The sequence below is a fragment of the Hibiscus syriacus genome, unplaced genomic scaffold, assembly GCF_006381635.1.
Source record: "Hibiscus syriacus cultivar Baekdansim isolate YM2019G1 unplaced genomic scaffold, ASM638163v2 tig00111834_pilon, whole genome shotgun sequence".
Lineage (NCBI taxonomy): Eukaryota > Viridiplantae > Streptophyta > Magnoliopsida > Malvales > Malvaceae > Hibiscus > Hibiscus syriacus.
The window spans coordinates 205203-222322 of record NW_024063192.1 but is presented as its reverse complement, the minus strand read 5'-3'; the positions used below and the strand labels follow the sequence as shown (position 1 = coordinate 222322).

Sequence of the window (17120 nt, the reverse complement as noted above, 5' to 3'; positions counted from 1 at the left end):
TTGTGTCTCTTAGAAAGCAATATGTTACAAAGATTGAAGGATAGCAAGAGCAAGTCACTGCTGTTCGTAATTTCATGTGGCGGACTTCAACTGGTCTTCATCAGAGTTTACCGCAACTCCTCTCGGGGAACCATCGATCGAGGCCAACCGGAAGCATCATTGGCAGCGGCGTTTCTTTGCTAGGGGAATCGGCCTATTACGGTGTTGCGCCGCTGTATAGAAGGGTGAGTAAAACTCGACCGGGTTGACTAGAAACATCATTAATATCAGCATTTCTTTGCTAGGGGAATCGGCCTGTTATGGTGTTGAACTTCTAGACAGAAGGGTGAGTAAAACTCGATCGGGTCGACTAGATACGTCACTAATATCAGCGTTTCTTTGCTGGGGAATCAGCTTGTTACGGTGTTGAGCCGCTATACGTAGAGGTGAATAAATTCGATTCGATTTAGAAAGTTGATTCAAATTTATATATTCAATTTGAGTCAAAAAGTTTCCAGTAAAGTTTAAATGATAAAATATGATTCATCAACTCGACTAATTCAAATTTTTTTAATTTGATTTAACTCGACCGACTCGAATGCTTATCACTAATTCTTTCATAGTTTTAAGTTTATTTTGACCGAATTTAAATAATATGCTCCTCTATTATTATACAATATCTATATAATCCCAATTCATATTTTTCAATAACAAATTTATTCCTTTTACAATTTAACTCCTTGCATTTTATTTAATTTAATATGATTTATTAAATAACACTTTAATATAAAAAAGAATGAAGAAATATACATGTATATCTTATAGGATTAAAGAAAGTTATTAAATTAGATCAATCTATAACATAACATCATAAATATTTAAAATTAAATTTTAATACACATTTAAATCAATTTGACTCAAATCTAATTGGATTTAGAGTTATAAATGAGTCGAGACAGATCGCAAGCTACTCGAGATCGACTGATCTGTCTTGGTCCAAGCTTGATAAATACTCAAATCTAATGGATTCGACTCGAGTTATTAACAAGTTGAAGCGAACTACTTGATACTCGACTCGAAGAACTCGTGATACTCGACTCGAAGAACTCGTGAGTAGCTAGAAAATATAATATATTAAGATTTTATTTAAAAAAATTATTAATAATATTACCATTTATGTGTTGTTTTTTTTTATAAAAAATGCAATATAAAATTTTTATGTATTTAATGTTAAAGTTCGAGTTTGAGTTTGAGGCTTCAATTGAGTTAAGCTTAACATTTTTTTTATTTCGAGTCTTTTTGAGCTTTTATGAGTTTCAATTCATGATTTCGATTTCGAGTCGAACTTGAGAATTTTAGGCTCGCGGATTTTCGAGTCAAGTCGAGTTTCATTTCAAAGTTTTGGAGTTAAGTCGAGCTCAACAATACTCAAGCTCAACTCGACTTGTTTACATCTCTATTGACAACACTACTAACTAAGGGATGAAATTTAATATTTTAAATATAGGATTAAATATTTATTAGGTATATGATAAATATATATACTTTAATTCTATTTTTTAAAAATTAAATAATAAAATAATGATGCTAAATTTAGTTAATTTAGTACTATATCTTTATTAAATTTAAGGTAAAAATGTATTACAAGTCTATGTACTTTTAAAAAAATAATATGACATTATTATTTTTCATTTAATGTGACCTTTTAATTTAAAAAATAATTTAAATGTGACTTTTTTGACAAAATTTTTTTATCGTTTGATTGTTACGGTATTGACATGGTAATTTATTTGTCATGTTTGACTTACCAATTTAGCCCATTTTACATGATATCTGTCATGTTATCAATCAAAATAGACTGTTATATTAATACCGTGAATTGTCATATCAGCATCGTAATGATCAATGACGAAAAACGTTAGTCAAAAGATCACATTTAACTTATTTTCTGAGTATAAATGTCACATTAAAAATAAAAATAATACCGAACACCATTGATTTCTTGTAGAAATACAAGGACCTATGCCTTTTTACTGTACCTGATTTTCCAAGTAAAACCTAACCTCTATATATTTATTTTACAACTCACAGGAGTAGCAGCTACTGGTTCTTTCAGCCGGGGGCGGTTCAAAACAAACTTGAAAAAATTCGCGGGAGGCGCTGCTATTTTCGCCACCTCCGGCCATTTTTAAACGCTGAAGTTAAATTTCCCTTATAGCTTTGTTCTCATTGTTGCTTTCTCATGGCATTGTCAAGAATCATAAAACCCAATCAATTTCTCTTCAAATCAACCAAAGTAATCCCGCCAAGTTCTTCGTTACTGCTCCATTGCAAAACCCTTCTTTCCCCCTCGAATCAACGAAGAACCATTTGCGCAAAGCATCACCGGAACGATAATTTTCTCTTCCCGGATCAGATTAGCACCTCGAATGCCTTCGTTTCAATCTTACTCAAACAACCCTTTTCACCAAATAACCCAGAGCTCAACAACCTCGCGCCGCTACTCAGCCCTAAAGTTGTCGAAGCCGTCCTGAATAACCTCAAGAACTGGAGATTAGCTCACGAGTTTTTCACATGGGCCTCGAGTCAACATGGTTATAAGCATAAGATTTATGCTTACAATACCATGGCTCATATCCTATCACGTGCTCGACAAAATGCCCCACTGAAGGCTTTGGCTTTGGATGTTGTCGATTCCCGTTGTTCTATGAATCCTGGGGCATTGGGCTTTTTAATTAGGTGTTTGGGGAGTGCTGGGTTGGTTGATGAAGCTAACAACTTGTTCGATCAGGTTAAAAGATTTGGTCTTTGCGTGTTGAGTACTTATAGCTATACTTGTTTGTTGGAAGCTTTGTCCAAGTCTCGTTTGGTTGATTTGGTTGAAGTCAGAGTGAAAGAGATGAAAGATTTGGGTTTGGAATTTGATAAGTACACCCTGACCCCAGTTTTGCAGGTTTATTGCATTTCCGGGAAGTTTGACAAAGCTTTGGCTGTGTTCAATGAGATGTTGGAAAAAGGATGGGTGGATGAACATGTTCTTTCCATCTTACTTGTTGCATTTAGTAAGTGGGGTGAAGTCGATAAGGCAATTGAACTGATAGATAGAATGGAAGAGCGAGGTATGAGGTTGAACGAGAAGACATTTTTTGTTTTGATTCATGGATTTGTGGCCGAATCTAGAATGGATAAAGCTCTTCAGTTGTTCAATAAAATCCGAAAATTGGGGTTTTGTCATAGCGTTTCACTTTTTGATGTGATGATCGGAGGGCTTTGTAAGAATAATGAGCGAGAGAAAGCATTGTTGTTATACTCAGAAATGAAAGAGTTGGGAATCAATCCTGATTTTGGGATACTGATGAAGCTGATAACTTCTTTTTCCGAAAAGGAAGAAGAGTTGGACCGACTGCTTCGAGAATGCTGGGAAGATGTTAGTTCACATCCTAAGAATCTGCTTTACAGTTCTGTTCTCGAAGGTTTTCTTCGCAATGGTTCAATAGATACAGCTTATGATCTTCTCCGAACCGTAATGGGGAATAATAGAAACAGTGGTAGCATCCTTGCAAAGTACTTTTTGGACGAAAAGGAAGCAATTACGCTTAATACTAATTCATTTACAAGTGTTATCAATGGCTTGCTTGACGCTGGTAAAGTGGATATGGCACTAACTCTCTTCAGAGAAATGATTCAATTCGGTTGTAATCCAACTGTATTGCTGTATAATTGGTTGATTGATGCCGTGTGCAAGTTAAAAAGACTGGAAGAGAGTTATGAGCTTTTGAAACAGATGAAGGAAATTGGACTTGAACCAACCAACTTTACTCACAACTGCATCTTTGGGTGTCTTTGTCAGCTAGAGGACGTTGAAGGAGCAGTTGATCTAGTGAAACAGATGCGGTTTTATGGCCATCAACCGTGGATAAAGTATTCTACCTTGCTTGTGAAGAACTTGTGTAAACATGAGAAGGTAGAGGAAGCTTGCAAATTTATCACTGATATGTCACAAGAAGGTTTTCTCCCTGATATAATTACCTATTCTGCTGTAATAAACGGTTTGATTCAAATTAAATCAGTGGATACAGGTTTGGAACTATTTCGAAATATCTGTGCTCGTGGATATTGTCCTGATGTAATTTCTTATAACATACTTATAAAAGCGCTATGTAAGGCCAAAAGAGTTGCAGAAGCTGAGTGTCTTGTGAATGATATGACGTCAAAGGGGCTTGTTCCCTCTACGGTTACGTATAATTATTTGATTGATGGATGGTGCAAAAATGGTGAGATTGACAAAGCTGTGATTTGCTTTTCCAAGATGTTCGGGAAAGAGAGGGAAGCAAATGTGATTACTTATGCAACTTTAGTTGATGGATTGTGCAATTTAGGAAGACCTGATGATGCTCTAAAGCTATGGGATGAAATGTATTGGAAAGGATGCATTCCCAACAGAATCGCTTATCATGCTCTTATTAATGGACTTTGCAAGTGTGGTAGATCCTCCGCAGCTTTAGTTCATTTCAATTCGATGAAAGAGAAGGAAATGAAACCCGAAAACTATCTCTATACGGCACTAATGAGTGCTTTCCTTTCAGACACAAACTTGCCATCTGTTCTTGACATGTTAAAAGAGATGGTTGTTGTAGGAAATTTACCAGATTCACAATATAAGAAGTTCCCTGTCATAAAAGATGCAATTTGTAAATTGTCAGAAGATGCCAGAACATCATCTAGCTTAAGAGACCTTATAGAGGAGGGGAGAATACCAGATGTTAGTCTATGTGAAGGATCTGAAGGTAGACATAATCCATCTATTTGATTCAGAGTCGAGTACTATTGCGGTTAAAGTTAAAAGAGAAATTGTTTATTCATGAAAGTAATTTTATCGGATCCAGCGTAATGAAATGAGGTAAATTCCTTCCATCTTTTCCATGCCACTGTAAATTAGATTTTAATCAATAGATCTGGAATCATTATACTGCTGGATGGGATTTGAGTAACAATGTTTTGGAGTTAAATGTCAAATATGAACATGGCATACTGCCATGCGCCCATATCTATTATCTAACTAAGCAGAAAAAGATATCTTATGCCGCCCATAAGGCCTTATCTCATTCATAAGTTTTCATGTGATCTGCAGGTATTTCAGGCCTTATAACAATGACAATAGTAAGTGCCGCTCGTTTAACATGCAGGATACAGAAGTCCGATGCTCGAACACCAAGAACTAAAAGGAAGGAAACATAATAACTGTTAAATGGCTGTTTGTACACATTTTCATACTGCAGAATTTTAATCCCTTAATAATTACCTATTGTCGTTGAAATTTTGATGCCTGCCAATAGAAAGAAAAAGATCCATATGTGATACATCCTCCCTTTTTTTTAAAGTATCCCTTTCCCATTTAAGCAAGGTAGATCTTGTTTTCTGAACCATGGCGACTGATTTAGGTAGGCTCTATGGTTTCATAGCGAGGCCTTCGAGCCTGTTGAATTCCATCTTCATGACCACGGTTAACACGGAAGCGAAGATGCTTGTCTTGGTTCTGTCGAGATCAAAAGCTGAAAACACAGAAATAGAAGCTAACAGATCACTTGAGGTTCATGGTCATGCTAATAACTTTGCTGATGTCCTGGGTTCTTAGGTTTTTGATGGATCTCTTCCCCTGCTCTCTGAGTTCCTCTCTAGACTATCTCCCCAGTGGCTTAGGGTCGATAACGATGGACCAGCTATCAAAGCCCTGGCAAAATCATTTACCCATGTAAGTGGTTGACTCCATATCCACCATCCATATCCTTAAAATTTTCAAAGCTTAGGCCATTATCATGTTTATCCCAAATGTTTTAAAAGTTTTACAGTCTTTGATGTGGTCAAAGACCCATAATATGATATAAGCAATGAACCACAAGCTCCTGATTGAAAGATCTTTTCTAGTGATGCTTTAATGCTGTTAAACTCCCTATTTTCAATGTTCAAGTTTTAAACAGCTACAATTATCAATTTATCATGGTACTAATGAAAGTAAGGGTGCGTTCAGCCTAGAGTGGTGCGGCGATAGTCCTACTACCGCATACCTTGATGCCGAATGAAACTTAAAAGGAACAATGCATTTCAATTTTCTATCATTCTACTAATTTGTCACCTAATTTGGGAATGGTAAGGAATAAAAGATAATTGTGACAATATCAAATACGGTTGTTGTTTTAGAAGAAAGGAGACATGAAATCAGAAGAAATAAAGTAAATACAGAAACTTCTCAGACCAACAAGGGAGGTCATGCCGAGTATCTTTCTCTTTAAAGCGACTGAGAGAAACATTCTGGCTTGCTGAATTTCACGGGCACCAATGAACATTTGCAGCAGAGGTCGAAATTTGTGGTTCAAGAGTCTTTTCAAGTTCGGTTCGAGTTCAATTTGAGATATTGAAGTTTAAGTTCGATTCGATAAACTGAACGGCTCTGGCTGCACCTTTTACACGTACATCCGCCCTGTTACACCACTGCTTCGAATTCCAAACCTTGCCATCGGGAGAGTATTGGGACTCATGGCACATGCGAGCCATAAATGCTATACCTTTCAGCTCCTGCATAGCACCATAGTGACGATCGTCATCACTATGTGCAGCTCCTGCATAGCATCATACGTGAAAATCATCATCACTATGTGCTTCAAAGCTGCATTTTAGTGGTTCGCCGCCGCCATGGAGCATTACCAGTGGCGGGATTACAATGGGGACCAAGAGATAATGGCCAAGAAGTTGGCACAAGTGTTGCTGTGGGTAACCAACAAGCTTAGGTGTTATGGGGCTGTTAATGAAGCTTTAGTCCAAAGGAGTTTTGCTTCTCTTTCTCTCACTGCTAGTCCCAGAGTTCAAGGCTCCATTGTTAAGATCTCAGGTCATTCACTGCCATGTCTCTACTGTAATTAAAATGGTCCCGATGTTATGCACCTTTTCCCAATTTAGTCCCTCCATATAATTTGATCATTTCTAGTCCTCTAGTTTTCAAAAATACATAACATAGGGACCTTCTGTACAACATGATCTGATTAAATCTATTAACCCAAGTTTTAATTTTCTTCATGCAGCATTTTTATTTGGGGAGTTAACTCGAAAATACTTGGAAATTGCCAGGCAAGTGATGTTGAGGTTGCTGGTGTTTTGGGTTCCATTGTTTCCCAGCATGGGATCAAGAAGCTTTGCTCACCAATTTTCTCGGAAACTACGCTGTACCCGCCTCCGACTGGCCTAATCTCGGATTAGCTTACGATCGGTGGTGCCGATGTGCTCGAGAATTGATTGCATTAATGCAGAGGACGAGACACCATTAGTGTAACTGCATCGTCATCTATGTTTCGTAGTAACGTCCTTGTTGTTCAAGTACACTTACAGTTGAATTGTACCAAGCCAATCTCATGCTAACCTGAAAGGGAACTATTATTAGCCTTTAGACACCACTGATATTACCTACAGTTTTAAAAATTATTAATTATATAAAGAATTATTATTCGATATATTGAAAATAGAAAGAAAAAAAAATTCACAAGCAGAAGCAGTATTAGACGATGCTAAGTTTTTCATTATTTTTATTTTAAAATTTTAAAGTTTACTTTAAATATATTTGACATCATCATAATATTATTGGTAGAATTATTTTCACTAACAATATATTAATTAATAACTCTAATATAAATATTAGATAATTATATGTAATTTACGTAACCCATTAATCATTTCTTTTAACTTACGTTAACCCCTCTAATCGTGGGTGTACGATAATTTAATTATTGTTAAATAATTTTTTTTTTATCTTTTTACTAATTAAATTAATTCCAATCATTATCTGGTTGACATTTTGTGTTGTGATTTAAATAAATAGATTCTTTGTGAGTATTTTATGAAGCTGTCTTGTGTGTATTTTATTTATTTATTTTATTTTGAATAGTTTAAAATAATTATAAATATATTATTTATTATAAGCTTGTACATTTCTTTTATTTGGGGTATGAACGTCTCACTCTTTCAAATTTTAATTTAATTTAGAACTCATAAATTTCAGATTAATCCAATATTTATATTCGATGTTCTTTGAATCCCAACTAAATGCAGTTACTAAATTAATTAATTCTTCATGTATCTGCTTATTAATTTAATTTTTAAAAAAATTGTTAGGTATTTATATTTAAACTATCAGTTTTGGTCTGTTTTTATATTTAAACTTTCAAAATTTTCAAAACCATGCATAACGTTTAGTTTTCATTTTATTTTAATATCCTGCCGTTAAAAACTTAACGCGGTTAGTACTTAAACTATCAATTTTGGTCTGTTTTAATACATAAACTTTCAATTTTTTCGAAACTTAACAATAAATTTTGAACGAGATACTAAAATAAAACAAAAACTAAGTTTTAGTTATGATTTTAAAAAAATTGAAAGTTTAGGTACTAAAAACTAATCAAATCTAATAGCTTGAGTACTAAACACGTAATTTACTCGAAAATATATGATTGATTATTTAAAAAATTATAAGGGGAAAGGGTAACTTTTACTTTTTTAAGTATACTCAATTTATCACTTTCTCTTATATCTTATTTTCGTAATAATTTAATCTACGAAGTTATTCAATTGCATCATTCTATACTTTATTCTTGATTTAAAACCTTAAATTTTAAACTTCAAATCATAATCCCATTATCTCTAAATTATAAAACTTAATGACTAAACATTAACTCATAGTTTATAATTTAAAATTAAGAGAATAATATAAAATAATATAATTAAATAATTTTAAGTGTTAAATTAATGTGAAAATACAATAAAAATTAGAGTAAAAATTATGTCATGCATGAATAGAGATGGCCCCTAAGTTAAATTATAATAAAGTATAAATACGAAACTTCTGTTTTCCTACGTTAATTTCCCAGGAAAATCAAAATCAAAATCAAAATTGAAGATTTTCAATCAATTTCAAGAAACTACTGACGGCTGCTCTCTCTCATTTCTCTTTCCCCTCTTTTAATCTTTGTTTCTGATTCCTCAATTATCTAACGATTCTATTGAAAATCATTCGCCGATTTCTCTTTCCGATCTAAAACCTTAGCATCGAAGACAACTCCGGCGAGGAACGGCGAAGGTAAATCGGGAAGCTATTGGTTAGGGTAGAGAGGTGAGAAAGAAAGAATGTCGGCCGAACAGAAAGAACAAGAACCTAGCCCTAACCCTAATGGCAACAATAACAATAATTTGAACAGTGAAACTGAACACGAAGAAAGACAAGGACAAGAAGAGCAAGAACAAGGACAAGATCAGGCTCCACGTCAGTCTTCGACGAGAACTCCTTTCACTAATCTCAGTCAGGTTGAAGCTGACCTGGCTCTTGCTAGAACACTACAGGAACAGGTCAACTTTGCAACTTTTTCTCTCTCTTTTTTTAAAGTTTAAAAACATGTTCTTTATTTGTGTGCTTATTTATATTCTTTGAAAATTGTAGGAAAGAGCGTATATGATGCTTAGGATGAATAATGATGGAAGTGACTACGGGAGTTGGGAGGGTGGAAGCTATTTACATGAAGAAGAAGATGATTTTGGGGATCCCCATGATCATGATATTACCGATGGTGATGATGATGGTGGTGGTGATGGTGAGCAGGAAGATCAGGATGAAGGAGAACATGATGGCACTGATGCCGATGATGACGATGGGGATGTGTTTGATGTGCATGCGCATGCTGAGAATGGTGAGGAAGATAACGATGCCAGTATTGAACTCGACCCAGCTGCTTTTTCGAGTGATGAGGCTTATGCTAGAGCACTTCAGGATGCTGAAGAAAGAGAAGTGGCTGCTAGGTTGTTGGCCTTAGCTGGGATAAATGATAGTGAGTGTTTTCTACTACAAGATTCTTGTTAGTTGCTTTGAGGTTAATGCCAATGTTAAGATCGCTTACTGAAGCTTTATCAATTTGCAGGAGAAATCTTTACCTTAGAGGATCATGGAGGTAACTCTCAGGTGAGAATTATTATGAGTTATATATGCCTTAATTTCCATGCATATGTCGGAATCTCTATGTTCCTTTATGATTTTTTTTTCAATCAGATAAATAGTTTTCATTCTTAGGTATTAATGTCTCAATTGAGTGCCCTTGATGTTGCATTATTTGCCTGTATGCCATTTTGCCTCACTTCTTATGTTGTAACTCTGATTGGAAGTTTACATTAGTGGAGTATTTCACTTGAACTGATTTAAAATAATGGTTTATGGTTTTCTGGACTGTGATCTCCATATTGGTATATTATGGATTGAGATTTTGCTTTTAGGACACATTTTTATGGAGAGTATGTTAACCAGTGATTAATATTTGTGGTCTCCTACCTACCTGTAGGAAGGGTGCTTCCATTTTTCTTGGTGCATATGACCTATGTCTTTTAGAGGGATATGTTATTAGTTTGCCTTTTGAATCTGATCATGGGATTCTGTTAGTCTTATTTTTATGTCATAACTTCAGATGTGCTTGTAAATACTTAGATGGTCATCTATTGTTATTTGTCATTCATTCGAGCATGCATGCAACTAGGCAAGGTTACCGCAATCATATGTTGAGAAGTATTTGGGATTCTAACTTGATTCCAAATATGTTCACTTGGAAAATTTTGGATCCTTAGTAACGTGTTTAGTTGTAGCTAACAGAACTGTCATCTCTGCATGATAGCTTATACTTTAGTAGTTTTTACAGGAATGGATCTAGAAATAAAGCCTTAGCGAGTTATTTTCAGTCTGATGCCTGGGATGGATACATTTTAGTGCCGTCATTGAATTACAATGGCCATGTAATTATCTATTTTTATTAGGTAAACTGAACATGCCAATATTAGCACTCGATTCGCTCTTGTTGGCCAATTCATTTCTTCAACTAGGAGAGTGTATATTAACCGACTTGGTTGCAACATTTAAACAATTCCCTCTGTTTTCTCTATGTCTGAGGCAGAGGTCTCCTTCCATACTCTTCATTGATAATATGTTGTCTGAATTTGAGGTGTTTGCATGTTATAGTTTGTTAACATTTTTCTCTTAGATGCCCTTTGTTGGATTATTTATATATTTTTTGTCCATAGTCATTTTAAGATATCAAGTTCATTTGAGAATAGAAGCTTTTCCTGATTTACACTGCTTTTATTGAGATTTGACTATGAGTTTTCATTAAATAGCTAATTGCATGTACAAATTAGCTTGGGATTTGGCCTCTGTATTAGAATGAAATTTGTTGATTCAAGGATGAGGTTGTGGCAGTTTAGTTCAGTTCACCTGGAGGGCCAAAACTGAGGTTAAGCTTGGGGTAGTAGGACTGTAGGAGGAAGAAGACTGGATAAGAAGCCACAGAAGTCCCTCCTTTCCTGGTGAGGGGGTTCTATGTCGAGGTGATGTGGGTCCCTGTAATAATCCCTACTATGTGTAGGGTGGCTGTAGAGGTATCGGGATGTGATAGATGGAACCCTTGATGGATTTGATAATATATATATAACAAAATGAATGTACATAGTTACTTGTGGATATATTTGTCCTTTAAACAGTTAGACTTCAGACATCATATGATAACCAAACTCTCAAAGATGATATAAGTGAGTCAGTCACATGGAAAATAAAAAATTTAAGACAAAACTCAGGCAACATAGGAAGTCTTTTTTTAGGAGAAGTGGAATTAATAAACTTAAAGGAATTTTGGAATCTCCTTCAGTTGGATCAGCGGGGGGCCTGTTGTGTTGTTGGGATGATAATGTTTTTGAGCTGGAGAATCAGTTTGTTAGCAGGAGATTCATTGCTACTTTCGGTAAATTTCGGAGTATTGATTCCGGGTGTGGTTTCATCAATGTCTACGGTCCATCAGTGGAGGAGGAGAAATCTGGTTTTTTTGAAGAATTAAGCAGTTTTCTTAGTGGACAGACTTATCCCATTTGTGTTGGAGGGGATTTCAATGTATATTTACAAGAAGATGAGAAATTGGGAAGGGGTCAAAGTAGGAGTTCAATGGAGATCTTTAATGAGTTCATTCTCCATACGGGTTTGATTGATCTTCCTTTGAACGGGGGTAGGTTCACTTGGTGTAATAACCAAGATAATCCCACTTTTGTTAGATTGGACCGTTTTTTGGTTGATTGTCGCTTTCTAGAGCTGTTTCCGGGCATTGTGCAGTCGCTTCTACCAAGATCCTTGTCAGATCATAATGCTATAGTTCTGGAGAATAAAGGGGTGGACTGGGGCAGAAAACCCTTTAGATTATTCAATTATTTGATGGATGAGGAGGGTTTTGAGGATCTGGTTGTTTCTTCTTTTCAGAGTGGTAAGGATAGTCAGAACGAGGCAGGCGTTTTTAGTCTGATGAGGAACACCAAACATGCAATTAAGAAGTGGTCTGGGAACAGAGTGAAATATCCAGGTGCTTTGATTTCTGAGTTAGAGAAGAAAATTTCGTTGATAGAGGATGATATTCAACAGAAGCAAGGAACGGTTGACAGTGAGGTATTAGTTGAATTGAAGAATCTAAGAGCAGAATTGTGGAAGCTTTACAGGATTCAGGAGCAGATCTGGTTTCAGTACTCGAGAACTAAATGGATTGTTGATGGGGATCGCAATACTAAATACTTCCACACTTGTGCTACGATTAGGAATAAAAGGAATGCTCTACTTGCTTTAAACTTCAAAGGGGAAACAGTGGAAGACCCAAAGGCAATTAAGGCCATAGTTAAAGAGTATTTTTTTAAGATCTATAATGAACGAACTACTTTAGAGATTGATGATTTGAATCTGGATTTTCCCAGAATTTTTTTGGAGCAGAAGCAGTTCTTAGAACAGGAGTTTTCTGAGGAGGAAGTGTGGGAAGTGGTGAAATCTTGTGGCAGCAACAAAGCTCCGGGTCCTGATGGCTTTAATTTGGGATTTTTTAAGAGGTTTTGGCAGGTCCTAAAGGTAGATATTATGAAATTCTTTCATGATTTTTACTTGGGGAAGGAATGGGAACATGGTGTAAATCACACTTTCATCACTCTTATTCCTAAGATTTCTAACATTGGTGGACTGGACGATTTTAGACCTATAAGCCTTGTTGGTGGATTGTATAAGATACTATCGAAATGTCTGTCAAGAAGACTTAGGAGCTGCATTTCAGATTTGATCAGTCCAAGTCAATTCGCTTTTATCCCGGTCGGCAAATCCTGGACTGTTCTCTTATAGCAAATGAAGGGATTGACTTTTGGAGGAAGAATGGTTTAAAGGGTGTGTTTTTAAGGCTGATTTCAAGAAGGCATATGATACTCTTGACTGGCCTATTTTGTTCAGAATAATGAAGGAAATGGGCTTTGGTTCTAGATGGATAGGTTGGATTTCGAAATGTGTCACTTCAGCGACTGTTTCAGTTTTGGTGAACGGAGTCCCAACTGAGGAAATTCCTATGGCGAGGGGTCTTCGGCAGGGCTGTTCCTTGTCTCCATTGTTGTTCAATATAGTTGGGGAACTATTGAATCTATTAATAGCGAAGGCTGTTTCACGAGGGCTCTTTTCGGGTCTGGTCATTAGAAAGGAGGAGAGGAATTTTAATTTAACCCATTTGCAATTTGCTGACGACCTTATTATGTTCTGTGGGGCGTCGGAAAAACAGATCTTGAATGTAAAGAGGGTTCTTCGGGTGTTTGAGATTATTTCTGGTCTACAGCTGAATTTAAAGAAGTGTAAATTATTTGGAGTGAACTTAAAGGAAGAGGAAATTAAGGGTTGGGCATCTATGATTGGATGTTCAGTGGGCTCTTTTCCCTCAGAATATTTGGGACTCCCTCTAGGTCCACATAGGAACTCCAACATTCTATGGGATCCAGTGGTTCAAAGCTTTAATAAGAGGCTAGCGGGATGGAAAGGCTCCTCTCTGTCACTGGCAGGCAGGCTAGTTCTAATTAAATCAGTGCTATGCTCACTCCCTATTTACTTTTTGTCAATGTTCAAGGTTCCAGCATCAGTTTACAAGACTCTAAATTCTATCATGTCAAATTTTTGTGGGGAGGTGGTGATGGGAGAAAGAGGATACATTGGGTAAGCTGGTCCGATGTTTGTAAACCTAAAATTGAAGGAGGATTGGGGGTTCCCAATTTAAAGGTGGTGAATAGGGCACTCATGGAAAAATGGGCTTGGAGGTTTGCTATTGAGAGGGAGGCGGTTTGGAGGGAATTGCTCTGCATCAAATATAAATTGGATCCTTCCTTGATGCAGTTTGACAGTAAAGTCTCTCCTAAACTATCCTGGATGTGGAGAGATATGGTGAGAAACCATTATAATGCTGATTCGTTGGGCTGTAGTATCAGAGGTAAATATAGCTTTAAAATTGGCAATGGGAGGAGCATTCGGTTTTGGCAAGACAATTGGACTATGGATCATCCGTTGATGGTATTGTTCCCTAGAATATTTTCTATTGCAGTAAATAAAGAAGGAAGATTAACTCAGTTTGGGGAGTTCAGTTCAAGGGGTTGGATTTGGAACGTTCAGTTGAGGAGAGAGTTGAATGACTGGGAATTTGAGCAATGGGCAAATTTGATGGTTGTGATCTCTGATTTCTCTATTTCTGCTGATGCCACTGATGGATTGTTTTGGAAGGGGAATGGGGAAGGGGTTTATACAGTGAAATCATGTGTCAACCTATCTTATTCGGGTTCTCCCGATTCAGAGGAAGCTAAATTTTGGAAGTCTAATGTTTGGAGGGGTCTGTTGCCTCCAAGAGTTGAGACTTTTCTTTGGCAAGTTATATTAAAGAAGTTGGCGGTCAAGACAGCTCTGGTTAAGAGAGGTGTTCAGGGCATAAATGATACTTTGTGTTCTTTCTGTAATCTTGAAGAAGAGTCTTCATCGCATTTATTTTTTCATGTTCGTTTGTTTGGCCAATTTGGATGAAATTCTTGGGATATTGGAATTTTCAATCGGTTTTTCATACAGAGGCTAAAAGATTCCTATTGGCTTGGAATGACTTGAAGTCCAACTCTCTTATCTGGCCATTCATTCCTGGAGCTGTTCTATGGACAATTTGGAAGACCAGGAATTTTATTGTGTTTGAAGGAGGGAAGCTTGATCGAGCAGAGATTTTCTTTCTTGCAAGGTGCAGGCTTGCTTCATGGTTTCTAGCTAAGGAAACTCATGTTAGTATTTCCAAGGATGATATTATTGCTGACCCGTCCATAGTGGATTCCTACTCATCCCATTCTTATCGGGTTTCAACCGTGTTTCCTTGGTCCCCACCTCCAAAAGGTTTTGTTAAACTTAATGTGGATGCGGCTACCTCGAGTGATTGGAAGAGGAGTGGCTTAGGTGGTATTTTGAAAGACATGTCTAGTTCGATTCTTGGTTCCTTCAAAGAGCCGGCTGGTCCGGGGCCCCCAACTTTAATGGAATTGAAGGCTATCCTAAAGGGTTTAGATTTTTTTGAATCTATTCGTCATAGGGTTAAAGATAGGTTGATTATTGAGAGTGATAGTCAGGTGGCAGTTGACTGGATTAAGGATGTGGTCTCTTGTCCTGTTGTTTATGTTCGAATAGTTAAAGACATTATTCAAAAGCTTAGTGTTTTTGAAGGTTTTATTAGGTGGGTTAGTAGGACAGCCAATATAGAGGCGGATGTCCTAGCTAAGGCGGGTATTGGGTGAATTATGCTCTGTTAAGGGCTGTTTCTTTTTGGTTTTATCTCTCTTGAGGGAGATGGGTTGTATACTTTGTTTTATTTGAATTTATTGAATCCTAGGGCACTCCTTTTCTCCTTGTGTGGGTCAAGGAACTATTTAAGTTCCGTTAACCACCAAGGGGGTTTTTGAGGCCTTTTATTCCTATCAAAAAAAAAATTCTCTCCAGCCAAAATTCATTTTCTGTTCAATTTCAAGTACAGTTGAAACATCCTGATCTTTCTTTGGATGTAGTATGTCTGAAAGAAGAAGGGCCTATGGATCAAGATGTTTGATCTGTACTTGAAATTCAGCTGAGAGACCATGAAGATGACCTGAAGCTACCAATCAAGGAAAGAAAGCTTAATCACCTTCTGGCCCTCAGCACTACTAGTGAATCGTCCTAAACTGTCACAACCTCATCCCTGCATTGACAATTTTTTTTATTATTCTCTTTCAGACGCCCTTTTAAGGATTGCTGGAGCTTATCATTTCATATAATTTTGAGTCTTTTTTTCTTTTGACTTACATTTGTAGGATACATGGGAAGAAGTTGATCCTGATGAGCTTTCATATGAGGTAAACTGGGTGTAGATTACTGCTGCGTTGTACTTTCCTTTTAAACACACTTACCAAGAATGATGCTATCGTCCAGGAACTCATGCACTTGGTGAAATAGTTGGAACCGAGAGCAGAGGGCTTTCAGCCGATTCACTTGCCTCCTTGCCTTCCATAACATACAAGGCAGGAAGCAGTCAGATTGGAAGCAATGAATCGTAAGTTGAACGCATGGTTCTTTCCTTTTATGCATGAATTTCATTCATGTGGTGATTATATTTGAGTCCTTTGTTTTCAGGTGTGTCGTATGCCGTGTAGACTATGAAGATGGTGACTCCTTGACAGTGCTTTCTTGCAAGCATTCATATCATCGTGAGTGCATAAATAACTGGTTGAAAATAAACAAGGTATGCTTATCAACATTTGCATAACTGCCTTGTAATTTTGAGGACACTTGAAGCAACATCTGCATAAGTTTCCTTTAAAAGACAATACTGCCAAATTCTTCCTTCTGATTTGAACTTCTGATCCCCTGTAGTTTTTCTTTCCCGATCATTTGTTGCATCATATACATGTTAGAAGTTAGAATACCGGTTTCTACAAGCATCGTATGTTCACAGAAGCTCTTGTAAACATATACATTGCTGAATAATGCATCATTGTTGTACCGCAGGTCTGCCCCATTTGTAGTGCTGAGGTATCAACATCGGGTCAGAGCTAGTATTCTCAGATAATCCTCTTAATGGTGCGGCACAAGGCCAACTGCTTGTCTTAATACGTAGAATGTACCGTTTCTTTATATGGTAAAAAGACTTGTATCTATGACATCTTCCTTCTTGCTTGCATCCATTCATCTGTTAGCTTTGTGTTGATTCTCCCTTTGGAATTAGTTGACCATATTGGTGATTGGCTAG

The 17120-nt window shown here is 36.7% G+C and overlaps 1 protein-coding gene and 2 pseudogenes across 2 annotated transcripts; all 3 read left to right on the top strand.

The window, feature by feature from the left end:
* The first annotated feature begins 2109 nt into the window (after positions 1-2109).
* On the top strand, positions 2110-5321 carry LOC120171405 (putative pentatricopeptide repeat-containing protein At5g08310, mitochondrial). 2 transcript variants are annotated; one of them, XM_039179109.1, is made up of 2 exons: positions 2110-4879; positions 5166-5321. In XM_039179109.1, the coding sequence occupies exon 1, from the start codon at positions 2222-2224 to the stop codon at positions 4787-4789; it is 2568 nt and encodes an 855-aa protein (XP_039035040.1). In that variant the 5' UTR covers positions 2110-2221; the 3' UTR covers positions 4790-4879; positions 5166-5321. The 2 variants fall into 2 exon arrangements, with proteins under 2 accessions (XP_039035040.1, XP_039035039.1); XM_039179108.1 differs by having other exon boundaries at positions 5111-5321.
* Positions 5322-5378: 57 nt separating this feature from the next.
* On the top strand, positions 5379-7346 carry LOC120171534 (annotated as a pseudogene).
* A 1589-nt stretch (positions 7347-8935) lies between these two features.
* On the top strand, positions 8936-17078 carry LOC120171406 (annotated as a pseudogene).
* The last annotated feature ends 42 nt before the right edge of the window (positions 17079-17120 follow it).